The following is a 14078-nucleotide window of genomic DNA, read 5'->3' on the forward strand; positions in this document are numbered from 1 at the left end:
CCCTTCCTCTCACTTTAACTGCAATGGCAAGTTGAGAGTATGGCAGCTTTTCTAACCCTGGTCATACTCATACTTCACTTTCCCAGCAAGATAGAAACACACGTCCTCCCAGCACTCAACTGAGCAGTGCTTTTCCTCAATTAAAATCTTTTATTATTTTCTTCTTAGACCTGTACTCATTGTAGCTGGTTCCATACACAACAGGAGATATCTGGGAGATGCCTGTTGGTGACAAAGACTCAGTGAGCTGAGCTCAGTGCCCCAAAAATGAATGTGCTTTTGAAGATACAATTTTTATCAAGCTCAGCTTAGTAGAACCTATGTTCATGATGTAAACTTCAAAATCATGTAGTGATGACATGTCAATAAAAGTATGTTAGCAGTTGCCATGGATATACTGTATGTGCATGCATGCTTAGTCATATCCAACTCTTTCCGACCCTATAGACTGTAGCCCACCAGGCTTCTCTGTCCCTGGGATTTCCTAGGCAGGAACCATGGAGTGGGTTACCATTTCCTCCTCCAGGGGATCTTCCTGACCCAGGGATCAAACCCACATCTCCTACATCGCAGACGGATTCTGTATCACTGAGCCACTTGAGATGCCTGGATATACTGTATAGTGGACTGCCAGTCTTCTGAAGTTATGGGTTTTGCTGACCTTTTAAAAAAAATTCTGTTAAATTCTCATCAGTCAATACCTGTAAATGCAGATTTTTGTCTCTAGAGAACATCCAGAATGAGTCAGAAGTGAGGTTTTGGATTCAGCTGGTCATTAAGCACCTACTTGACAGGAGCCCTTTCAGAGTAACCTGGAGCTTTCTGTGGATCACAGTTAGTGCACCAGTATTTCTAGAGTTAACTGAGCTGTACTGTCCATGCAGTTCTGTGAACGTGCCACTTGATCCCAAAAGGACCTATATAGTTAACATTCATTTAACAGTTGAACAAAAACTGCTGAGTCTGGTTCAGTCTGTTTTCCCATGTAGGCATGACTTGCACACCTCATTTACAGGGCTTAGTAGTTGCCTGTGTACACACCTCTGTGTGAGCATGTCTATGTTTGTGGTGCAGTTTTATGAATTTATTCAAACACTATTTGACACATACTCTAAGCTCTGAGGATACAGAAATAGATGCATGATTCTTAATCTCTGTGTATTCAGAAACTGGTAAAGGGGAAAAGCATCTAGACAAATATCTGTATGATATATTGTGATAGGTGACTTATTGGAAAGAGGAGTTGAATAATTGGAAAGTATCTAAGAAAGTAGAATCAGCATTGTCTGAGGATGTGTCGATGGGGAAAAGAATTTGGAGCATAGTGAAAAACACTGAATTTGGAACCAAATGCATCTGTTTACTGGCTTCAGACTAGTTATTTTACTACATTCATCCTCAGTTTTATCACCTGTAAAATGGATTTAACAAAACTCACTTTGCAACTCTGTATGTGTGTGTGCTTAGTCACTAAAGTCATGTCGGACTCTTTTGTGATCCTATAGACTGCAGCATGCCAGGCTCCTCTGTCCTTGGGGATTCTCCAAGAAAGGATACTGAAGTGGGTTGCCATGCTCTCTTTCATGGGATTGCAACTCTGTATCTTGGGGTCTAAAAGTCGTGTGGCTCAGTTGTATAAAGAATCTGCCCACCAAAGACAGAGACACAGGTTCAATCCCTGGGTCAGGAAAATCCTCTGGAGAAGGAAATGGCAACCCACTCCAGTATTCTTGCCTGGGAAATCCCATGGACAGAGGAACCTGGTGGGCTATAGTCCATGGGATTGCAAAGAACTGGACGCAACTGAGCACACACACATGTTGGGGTCAGCCAATAACTCTGCTCCCTGCCTTAGGCCTTTTCACCAAACTCCACATAGGGCCAAGCAGTGTGTGATTAACTATTGGATGGAGGGGGCAGAAGAGAGATCAGTTCTTATAGGGTTACCTGGGGACACGGTTTCCATTCTGAATGAGAGCCAGGAAAAAGCACACCTGGGTCAACTATTGTCCCTCTCCCCCCGGGAACTCATTTGGACAACGGATAGAGGATAGCATATCTCTTCCCAACAAAGACTTTGCATATTTTACTGTCTTTACAAATTGACTGAGGGATCTGGTCAAATTACATACTTCTTCAGACTGTTTTTTACTGTGGGTTTCAACACTCAGACCAACTTGATGAGTCCTCAGGACTTGCCCTAATTCTTAAGTCCCTGAAGAAGATATTTAAACTTCACACTACTAAGATATCTAAGATTCTCTCCCAGTAGACAAACAGTTGTTTATCGTTATTTAACGGCTAAGTCATGCCCAACTCTTTGTGACCCCATGGACAACAGTAGTTTATGCATAATATAAATAATAACTGTTTATAAATAATAAGTACTTAGTACCTAATTTCTGGGAGTGGTAGAGTACTTTACCTTTTGATGAAATTTTGTGTGACTGATAAAAGGACACTGTACCCTAAAATAGCCTTTAAATATCTAAGTGATGCACCTTTGGGAGCAGTATTGCAACAAAACATACAAATCATTACCCTTTATAATTCTTTGTGAATTTCAATCCTTTAGCCACATCAGCCTAGGTGGAGCTCTCTCACATGCCTTTCTAGTCTACCCGTGGTGATTATACCCCAGAGTTATCAGTCTATGCCTTCTGATAGTTCGACTGCAAAGTAACTTACCCATAACTGAAGATGCAAGTGTTAAGTAACCTCCCCATTGTCACAGCAAGAGAGATTAGATTGAAACCCCCATCTGTGCGACCCAAAACCTGCTGGCAGGTTGGTTAGGTTTCTTGACAAAGGACCACCAAATGGAAAATCCACTGAGAACAGTCATGTCCCCAGATAATCACGTTGGCTAGATTGTTCAGGAGAAATGATGGAGCACAGCGTTATGTCCCTTTGTTTCTTCCAGGAGAGAAACCCTACAAGTGTACCTGGGAAGGCTGCACCTGGAAGTTCGCTCGTTCGGATGAACTGACGAGGCATTACCGCAAACACACGGGAGTGAAGCCATTCAAGTGCGCAGACTGTGACCGCAGCTTCTCCCGGTCAGATCACTTGGCACTGCACCGCCGGAGGCATATGCTGGTGTGAGCAAGGTTACCTGTCCAGCTGAGCGTAAGAGCTGGATCTCTTAGCGGCACCCCATTCAGCAGGGCTGGATCCCCTTCACAGTGTTAACACAAAAGGGCATCACCATCCCACGATGTCTGAAAGCAGAGCAGGAAAAAGAAGTGGTAACACTTCTCCTTTCGGTCTGAAGGTAACCCCCCCGTCACGACTACACAAGAAACAACTTCACGCTGGCCTGGGAGATCGGTGACACAGATGCTGAAGAGACAGGCATTGTTTTCCGTCCTGTGTCCTCTGCCATTTCAAGATGTTTGTAGTTTGTACATTTTCTGAGCTGTCAGACGTTTTGTTATTGATACTTTTAAAGGTCATCTACCACAAATCGATGGCTAGAGCAAGACCTTGTAAATTTGGATTATTCTCCCATCATCCCACCCCTGAACCCCTTTTTACAAGTAAGATATTAATAGAACCCACATCCAATCTGTTACCAGCAAAGTAGAAAAGAAGAAACTGTTGGAGAGGTTCCATTACCTGAAAAGAAAGGAGCGCTCAGGCAGCCCTTTTGCAATAGTGACGGTGACCACTAGATATCACCTGTGACTTGTCATTATGCCATGCCCTGGAGAAAACCAACATTGATTCTTTTCATCTGTTTGTTGTTGATTGTTTTCGTTTTGTTCTGCTTCTGTTTTGTTCATCTGTTTGAGCAGAGGGGCAGCGACATTTCAGTTGGAGTCTAGTCCTGGTGTCTGCCCTGGCGTGGACGGGCACAGAGTCGTTCTGTAGTTGAATAGGAAGAGCCTGTCTAAAAAAACTACTGCCCCACTTCAAATTGCAGTGTTCTGTCAGCTAGGCATCATCTCTTCCTGCCCCTAGTATTTGATTACAAGGAATCGGGGGAAAAAAAACTTTCTTAGACACACTGGCACCAAGGTAAGAGGTGGGGCGGCCCAGGCAAAGTCAGTGAACATGAAAAAATCAGACAAAGCAGAGATGGAAATAATGCACCTCTTGAGGAGAAAAGCAATAACGAATAAAAGGACTTTCCTACGTTCACTTCACTGAGGACTCACGTTACCAATTTTCATACTTACTAAAGGGATTGTAAAAACACCCCAGCATTTTAGAGGTCTTGGCTACATTTACAGCACTGAGGTAATCTTTCTGCTGTTTGTTGTCCTGCTTGGTTAAGTACCACAATTAAAGATTATGCTCCCCCTTTTCTTGTTTGAAAACAGTCATTTGGTGACTAGAGAGGCCACGGAGGCATAGCTGGGAATTAACTGTTGGGTGAATGGGTCAGTTCTCCTTGGAACTGAGTCAGTGGGAAGGGAATGCTCCCCAAGGAAAGCCTGAAATGGTGCTAGTTTCCACCCTTGGAGAGCCAAGGATAAATGACTCTCCAATAGGTTCTTCTCTATAGATTTCATTTTCTAAACTATATTAGGACCCAATACAACGGTATCTGCAGGGATGAACCCACTCATCCTGTGCTGAGGGTGAGAGGAAATTATAGTCCCATAAACCCCCTTGAGTTATGAACCTTTTTTGCAACTAGCAAAGTCTATAGTAAATAAAGCAATACATCACCAATGAGCATTCTTTCAGAAAAATTATCATATTTTTCCCCCCACTAAAAGCTGAATTTTTTCAGCTTTCTGTAGCCAAGGGGTTTGGTAAGGTTTTATTGTCATTGCTGTTATTGTTAAGATTTATAGCTTGGATATAAGAAGTTGCCAGCATAGACCTTTGCATTATATTTTAATTACAAACACTTGATTTGGGGAATTGCACAAATTAACCTCACAATATTACTAGCTCATTTTTAAAGATTTGAACATTCTGAAATAATTTCTGGTTCTAGAAATAGCCTCTTTAGGATTATCTTCTAATTCAGATAATCTTAATTCTGATGAAGCAAAAAACTAGAAACATTGGAATAAGGATAACTTGTGTTGGGTGGCATTAAAAGGAATGTTTTTAATGTTCAAGCAAGAGCATAATGACTTTCAGGTCAAATTCTGTCTTCAAAAATACATGCTCTGTATTTTCTGCCAGGTCTGAAAAATTCATCAGGCAGTTTCCCTCCAACAAGGGCTGCAGTTCTATGGATAAATAGCTTCTGTAGCTACACAGTGTACTACCCACAGCACTGGGTTTATGGCTTTTTGTTTTTTTCTTTTACACCAACTGGAAAGTTTACCTGTAGTGTAAGCAACTCGTACATCTCATTGCCTGTGACCGTTTATAGACTAGAAAGACCAGTGTTGGTTACCGGTCAGTGGCAAAGAACACAGAGCATGATGAACACAGTGTGGTAAACACAGCTGTGAAGCCCTCTAATAGTCCTAGAATTTAGTTGGCAGGTAATAGGTGAATCACTTAGGTGAAGGGCAGATGATATAATTCTGCTTTCTCTCATAAGAAGGGCCAGACCTTTTCTCTGCTGAGAGATCCTGAGAGTGTTACAGGTAGAAATGGTTTTTAGAATTCATAGAACTGACAGGCAGTGGGAGCTTCCTGAATGACAGCTCGATTTAAATTTAGCACAGAATGAGATGAGCTTCTCCCCTCTAATAGCATAGGAAAAATTGAGGGATGTGAGCTTGTCTGCTTGCCTTCTGAAGGTGGGAACCCAACTGAGACAGTAAGTTTACTGATGAGACCTGTCAGCATTACACCATTTCCCCCTTTTGATGTACTGATACTCCTAAGGAGGGAATCCAAGCACAAGTAGTGAATGAGTTGCTGATCTAGTCCCAGACTGAAACTTAACTGAGGCTTGTCTTGAAACATAACAAATAATCCTCGGTGAATTTTCTACAAGTGTTTCCCCGTAGAAAGGAAGGTGGTTTGGAAGAGAAGGAATTACATTTTTAAGTAAGAATATCTTCAGGCACGGAAAAGCCTCCTGCATCTCATCTGATGTCTGTTCTAGCCTGTTTTAAAAAGCACAGTAGATGATTACCAGCAGAAAAGGAGTAAAATCCAAAGAATTTCTCAGTTGTACCCTAACTGGAAGCATTCTTTGGTGTTAAATTTGAAGTCATTCAGTTTGCAGCTGGGCATATGTGTATGTTTGGGAGTTTAGACACAGGTAACTGTAATGGCTTTGGAAGCTACAGTTGACTTGACTGTCTCTTTGTATTGTAGAGATGATTTCAAGGAAGTTAATGTTATTTGAAAAGTTAAGAAGTTCAGACATTGACGTTTTAATAAAATCCCTCCTCATATTCTGATCTTAGGTTGTTTGGGTAAAGATTCACACTTCCCCATCTAGTTCCAGCCCCATCCCATCAACTGCATGTGGACTTTGAGAAGCCTGCTTGATAACTTGTCTTAAGTTTTATTAAGGCATTTAGAGTGAAATTTCTAATGGCTTTTACCATAAAATTACGCTGTTGCCTGGAATTACTTTTATGGAACACTATCAAAGGCAGTTGAATAACAGTAACACAAACCACATTTTTTATTGGAAAAAAAAAAAAGCACTTTTTGTTCACTTTAAAGTTTAAGTGGAAAATAGAAAGAGGAACTTCAGGTGAAAAAAACTTGCAAAATACTACAGTGTTTACAAATGCCAGTTCTAGATGATTAAAAAGGCCATTTTCATTATGGTTGAAATTTGGATCAGCTTATACAAAGATTGTGTTCATTTTTATGCAGTTGTTTTAACTTCAAATTGCTATTTGTGTTTTCAACATAAATACAATTCTGCACTTTGAAATCAGTTCATTAGAGTAATAACAAATATATGGATAAAGATGCAGTATTCCTTACTCTGTACTTTATTTATTATACTTACCAAAGTCGCAATTGAGTAAATCTGGTGAGGTGAGGCCTTCAAATGTATTAATACGCCTTTGTTATATTGTTATGACTGCTTAGAAGTGTAGCCATGATGTTGTTATAAAGGTGTCTTAATGTTTATAGTAAGGATTGACAGAATTTCAGCAGTGTTAAAAATACCAGCGTTCGTGATATGTTGAGTTACAGTCTTTGTAAAGGATTGAGCGTGAGATAACTCATGTGAATCTTAGTAGGCCCAGGAAGCCTTAATATTCATAGTCCATAATCCAATCTCAGATTTTACTCCTACTGTTTAAGCCTGTAAATTTAGGAGGTAAATGTATTCTTCAGCTTCATTGATCAGATCTCTTCCTTCAACTTTTCTGAGGTAGTACATTTCACACACACACAAGATGTTCCATTTGATTTAGTTTGGTTTAGAAAAGGGGTTTGGTAAGACATGTCTTCCGTATCACATTTCTCCATATCCCCACAATCCCTCCCACTTACCTGTACTGGCACCCCCAACACATGCACACCTATATACACACTTGTATATGCAGCAGCCAGTGGACTAATAAATATCAACAAGGAACTTTTTTAAAAAGAATGAATTTGTAATAATCCATGCTGTCTAGAAATGTAAGTTATTTACCTTATTAGGGAATCAGCTTATAATGCTATATATATGACTTTGCCCGCATTTTATAGTTAAGAAGTGTACATAAAAATTTTAAATGCTATATTTTCACAGTTTCATTATAGAATAATGTCTGTTTAGCAACCCATGTCCATTGGTACTTTAAATATGCTAAATACTGTGCAATTGCAATAGAAATTCAGATTTTCATAAGAAATGAAATAGGATACTGCATCTTAAAAAAATAGAGTGAAGATATTTTACTGTATTAGTAACATATGTGATAGTGGAAAAAAAGTATTTTCAAACTCACAAATTTTACAGAGGTTGTAAATAGTTTGATGAAGTATGTTGGGAAAAAGAGCTTCTAGTTTTCATCACAATAAAAAAAAAAAAACTTGTTCAGATATGCCTTGTGTATCTTACACACAATTAGTGATATTGCCATGGGGACTCTGTTCTGCCTTGTCAGAGTGTAGCCCTTGTGCTCCCTAACAAAATGGAGTGGCCACTTGTCTCAGTTTAGCCAGGATGGTTTAGAATGCAGTGAAGTCATTTTAAGTCGTAGCAAACTGATTCCAAATGCATGCTCTTTGCCAGTAAAGAGAAAAACAGCAGCGCAGGATTTCCTTGTGTTAAAAAGAAGCATCTAGCAGTTGTTCTCTTTTCTCAGTTACCTTCCTTCTCGATGCAGTAATTCTTGATCAAAACAAATGCACACCCTCTGCAAGTGTTTGTTTTTGTTAAATCCCAGAGGGAGTACTTTTAGCAGTAACTACCTGTTGACAAGATGAATGCTATGGATATGGCCACATGTGAAATGATTCTATACGGCAATAGGAATAAACTAATGCCCATTTTCAGAAATGAATTAAAAGCTGAAAGTGCCTGTCAATAAATTTTATGACCAATGAGATATTCCTGTACTTTTACACAGCAATAATTCTTTATCAAACTGGGTTTTTCCCCCACCTTTGGGAAACATGCACACAGAGAAAATATATGCACACAATAAATTGAATCTGTTCATATACACCCTCAAAAATTGTTTGGTGTGTTTTCAATATATTTCATCTTGCTTATAATTTAATCTTTCTTACAGAATATAAGAACGCCTGTCTGAACTTTATGATAATCTTCAGTATACATCCTGGCACATGGCATTTATAATTTTGAGATGAAAACTTCACTGTGATTTGTCTGAAACTTATGAAGCACTTGTTTGTAGTCCAGAAAGTTTTGCTCAGTTAACAAAAGCCAGTTTATTAAGAGCAAAACACTATAGACATTTGTTCCTTTTCCTTTATTTTATCCACTAATATCAAATGCACAAACCTATACCTTTCTTCATTTCCCTTCCCCCTCATATATCCTGTTATCATCTAAGAACCATTTTGGAGTTAATATTAACACAATTGTTTCTCCCCAAATGTCCACTAAAGTAAAACTGACATGTAGTAAGCCTAGCCTTGACCAAGGTTTACAGTTAGTCCTGGAAGTGACCAGATTTACATTCAGAACATCACAATATGTTCCTACCATTATTTTACTGCTAAATGTAAGTCGTGAATAGAAATATACAAGCAGATTATATGAAGAGACGAGAGCCCTGGAAATTCTCCAGTCACATCATCTCAGAGCACAAATCCATCCAAACAAGCTATCAAGGGGTATCAGTAAAATTACACTCTTTCAGAGCCAAACATTTGGTAAGAGCAATTTTTAAAGTATAACTGTGATTAAACACTCAGGTTTTAGACAGTGAAGACTACCATGATGGACAGTGTTCTCCGGAACCAGACCACAGGACTATTAAACTATCTCCTGTTTCCCTCTCTACGTTTCAGAACAAAAAAGAAGGAAGGATGCTAGATGAGGGTATAAAATAATGATCAAAGTGTCAGAGTAACACTGCTGCGTTCCTTAAACGTACTGAAGGCAAGTTTTTTGACTGGGCTGTTTTCTGCAAGTTGTCTGAGAGTACTAAAAGAACTTGAAAGGACAAAAGTTCAGCAAACCATGAAAATAATAGCTGTTCTTAAGTAAGTCCTTACTATATTCCAAGCAGTATACTGGGTAATTTTTAGACATATCACCTCATGTACAATGGTTCTAGATTTCATGGATGGGAAACGAAGGCACAGAGAGGCTGGCTGAGTTGTCTGCAAACAGAAATCACAGAGTAGAAGTGGAAGTTTACCTCTCTCAGGCTCCAAAGCCTGTATTCTCCCCAAGGCACTGCAGCACCTGTGTTCCCAAGAGCCAACTTTCCATATCTAACCGTTAAGTAGTTTTATTATGGATGTGTAGTCATCACATTTTCCAAATAAGATATAAGGACATGATTTGACAGTGGTCCATAAGATTTAAAATCAGTCTTCTGAAAACTCACACATGGAGAATCATTATAAACAAACACACCAACTGGCTATCTCCCTGGACTTCTCACCTGCCTCTGAAATGTTCAACCTGGAGATCCAAAATCATTTAAATGCTTCCCTACTTGATGGCATTTTAGAGCAGATTTTCTTGATTCTATGTATTTCTTTATAAAGGGAATAAAGGGTTTTCCACTTGTGTAGACCTTCCAGAGTGTGTTTAATTTGCATTTGAAATGTTACCTCCATGGAACTAGTTGTTGATAACAAGAGTTGACTTTTGGAGGTTGTAAATGGGTTGGCAGTCGGGACCATTCAGATGATGAGCACAAAGAGAGAACGGAAAATTCCTTTTCAGATTTCTCACCTAACAGTGCCACCTTGTAACGTTTTCACTAGTCTTCCAAATAATTTTCCTGTAGTATTATTGTTAGTTTAATTGAATTTTAGTTAGGAAGCTGTCCAACATCAGAGAAATGACCCCCACCTCCCTTTTCTGTGTAGAGCACATTCTCTTGACAGTATTGATTCATGGATGTACTAATGGACTTAGAAAACATTTGGAGAATGTCATTTCTCATGTGTTTCTTTTTCTGAAAATGAATCTCCTGAATTACAATCTTTCTCCCTGTTACTTGGCTGAGGGAAGAGATCAAACTTGTGTAAACAAATTTCCTCCCATGCTGGAAGCAAGTGTTTCGTGTGCACACAGCCCATTGCAGAAAAGGGCTCTCTCCTCAGTTAATTGGGTTTCAAAACAAGCAATAATTTCTCCACAGCAAAACCACAACTTTAAGTGAGTTGAAAAGAGATGAATAGTGGAAGTAGTCACATCGGTACTTTATCTTTCTGGATTACATCTCTAGAAATTTTAAATGTTTGAGACAACAGAGTCTGCCCTTTGTGCAAAGCAAGAACCAATGACTCCTTGTGTGAATTAGTCTATCTTGCTTTTTCCAACTGCAGGTTGAAGACGAGGGTAGAATTTGGATCAAATTCTAGTCAAAGTGCTCAAGTAATCAAAAAGTAGGATATTTTAGGGACATACCAATATCTTCCCTTTCTGCTAATGTCATGCTCCTAAAATATAGCATAAAACATTTTAGAAAATTATGTTGCCCTACTTGTGTTTCTAGTTTTCCCATAGCAGAATTTTGTATTTACATCCAGACTACAGATGTATTTTGTCCCTCAGAACTTGATTATATTGGATGGGTATAGTTGAACTGGGGCACTGGTGCCTATATTCAAGGCTCTTTCCTATCAACTTGTCTGTCTATAGTTTGTTGTGTTTAAAAATTCATTAAAAAAAACCCCACCATCCCTACCCCCGCCCTATGGAATGGTGGCTGTATTGTTTTGTTCATGTCTATGTGGGACACATTGCATCACATGGCAAACCAACTCCCCGTGGATGTGAGATAACTACTTACAAAACCAGCTTGAAAACATTGTCTTCTGTATTATGTCATCCTGTATCATAATGCAATTATGTGTATCATAACGTGCTCATTTTAAAAAAAGAGAAACCAGCAAATTCATGTTTGTCCATGGAAGAATGTACTCAGAACTTTCTGTGTTGTGAAATGATGAGAACAGACCACGTTTAAGATATACCCACCTGCCACTTAAAATGACTTAGCTATAATTAGTAGTAGTCTAGACATTGCTCTCCGTGTGTGGGGGTCAGTTCAAACGTCATCCTCTTTTGAATAAATCTCTTGGTGGTATTTGAAAAAATACATGGGAATAAAGAAAAATATCATCTTTGGCCAAATCAAGCAGGCATCTTTTTCCTTTCCTTGACACTTAGCTCATTCTACTTGGTGATTGGATTACAAGAGCTGTGTAAAAAATACAAAAACATCCTTTCGTTTACAAAACAGTTATTCTAGGCTTGAAGCCTCTGAACAGCAAATCAAATAGATGTGCTGCGTCTGATTCACTTATGTAATTTTACAAAAGGCTCCTGGGTCTCTGACCCCAGAGAGTTAGAATACCCAGAGGAGGTCCTCTGCATTAAAGGATTAAAACCCCCAACGATGCTGGCAAGCAAATGTATTAATTTCTTAAATCTTCATTTGGTTTTCTGTTCAGAGTTTTAATTGCAAATGAATTTTTTCTCCAGCTTATCTAAAGATCTAATTTCCCAATAGTTTCCTCTGCATTTATATACTCTGTAGTGTTTAGGCAACCCCTGTTATAAGTTTATTAATATTATGTAAGTGTTGTTCTTGTATTTATGTATAGTGTATGTATTGTAAATATACTCAGAGCTTTTTTCCTTTTACTGTAAAATGGTGATTTTTTTTTTTTTTTTTTTTTTTTTCCCTACGATAATGTAAAGGGAGACCCTCCTAATGAGATTCTCTCAGAGGATGATTATTCCAGTCTATTCTCAGAGATTTAAATGAACAAGTGTTATCGTTTTTAATGGTGTCTCAGACATATTCTGTTGGTGCATTGCTTTTCTGTATTCAACTTTCCTATGAATTGAGCTGTGAACCGAAATAGAGTTTAAACCTTTAACTGTATGCATTTGTATAATTATCTGAATGAAGGCATGAAGGTTAAATAAAGCATTTTGTATGGAACGAAACTCCCTAATTATTACTAAGGCTGATTCAGACACTTTGGAAATCATAGTTATTACCATACTAATTAAACCTTTGTTATGAAAAGTTTTACCATTTGTGTATAGTAATTTAAAACAGAACAAGATAGACTGTATACTAAAAGAATAGAGGATGTTTTATTTCGTAACAACCAGTACCTAAAATGGGATTCCTGAAAATATTTTAATGAGTGTAAACTAAAAAGTGGTCCAGAAATATGAAGTGATATGAAAACAAGATATTTTTCAGAGCCTAAAATCAAATCTCTGTGAATCAATGAATTACATTATTTTTTGGACTTTGTGTATCATTTAAGTGTAGAATGATCTATCTAGCATGTGACAAAGCTGGTTTATTTCTATAAAATCTTAAAACAGTTATAAGGTTTGGAAAACTAAGACCATTAATGAGTGGAAAAGTGAAAAAAAAAGTGAAAGTATTAGTCACTCAGTTGTGTCCCAACTCTTTGTGACTCCATGGACTGCAGCCCACCAGGCTCCTCTGTCCATGGAATGCTCCAAACAAGAATGCTAGAGTGGGTAAGCCACTCCCTTCTCCAGGGGATCTTTCCGACCCAGGGATTGAACCCTGTTCTCGTGGATTGCAGGCAGATTCTTTACCTTCTGAGCCACCAGGAAGCCCTTTAATTGAAATAATGCTTAAAAAGCACTTGAAAAATCTAAGTATCCTCCAGTTGTTGTTCAGTCACCAGGCTGTGTCTGACTCTTCATGACCCCACGGACTGCAGCATGCCAGGCTTCCCTGTCCATCACCATCTGGGAGTTTGCCCAAGTTCATGTCCACTGAATCAGTGATGCCATCCAGCCATCTCCTATTAGTATCCTTCACTTGAAGACCTACTAGAAAAGTCCATTCAACAATGAGAATGATAGGAAATGCTACTAACAATTGTATTAAATGGTGATAGATGATAATAAAAATAATATTTGAGTACTTCCTAGATTCCCAGCAGTGTTCTAAGTATTTGTTCTCTTTATTCTTACCAAAATCCTGAGTTAGGTTCTGTTATTATCCTAATTTTACAGAGGTAAACCTAGATAGCATATTAAAAAGCAGAGACATTACTTTGCCAACAAAGATCCGTCTGGTCAAGGCTATGGTTTTTCCAGTGGTCATGTATGGATGTGAGAGTTGGACTGTGAAGAAAGCTGATCGCCGAAGAATTGATGCTTTTGAACTGTGGTGCTGGAGAAGACTCTTGAGAGTCTCTTGGACTGCAAGGAGATCCAACCAGTCCATTCCAAAGATCAGTCCTGGGTGTTCATTGGAAGGACTGATGCTAAAGCTGAAACTGCAATACTTTGGCCACCTCATGCGATGAGTTGACTCACTGGAAAAGACTCTGATGCTGGGAGGGATTGAGGGCAGGAGAAGAGGACAACAGAGAATGAGATGGCTGGATGACATCACTGACTCGATGGACATGAGTTTGAGTAAACTCTGGGAGCTGGTGATGGACAGGGAGGCCTGGCGTTCTGTGATTCATGGGGTCGCAAAGAGTCAGACACGACTGAGCGACTGAACTGAACTGAAAGGTAAGGTACTGTG

The 14078-nt window shown here is 38.9% G+C and overlaps 1 protein-coding gene across 3 annotated transcripts in view; it reads left to right on the forward strand.

The window, feature by feature from the left end:
- KLF12 (KLF transcription factor 12) overlaps nucleotides 1–12493 on the forward strand; it is a 555324-nt gene extending 542831 nt beyond the window's left edge. For all 3 annotated transcript variants that reach the window (XM_055426457.2, XM_055426460.2, XM_055426459.2), the window contains one exon: nucleotides 2924–12493. In XM_055426457.2, coding sequence (XP_055282432.1) covers nucleotides 2924–3105 — 182 coding nt within the window. In that variant the 3' untranslated portion in view covers nucleotides 3106–12493. The remainder of the gene's footprint in view (nucleotides 1–2923) is intronic.
- The last annotated feature ends 1585 nt before the right edge of the window (nucleotides 12494–14078 follow it).

This window comes from Moschus berezovskii, chromosome 13 (assembly GCF_049115385.1).
Source record: "Moschus berezovskii isolate FMDL1 chromosome 13, NW_MosBer_1.0, whole genome shotgun sequence".
NCBI classification, from domain to species: Eukaryota; Metazoa; Chordata; class Mammalia; order Artiodactyla; family Moschidae; genus Moschus; species Moschus berezovskii.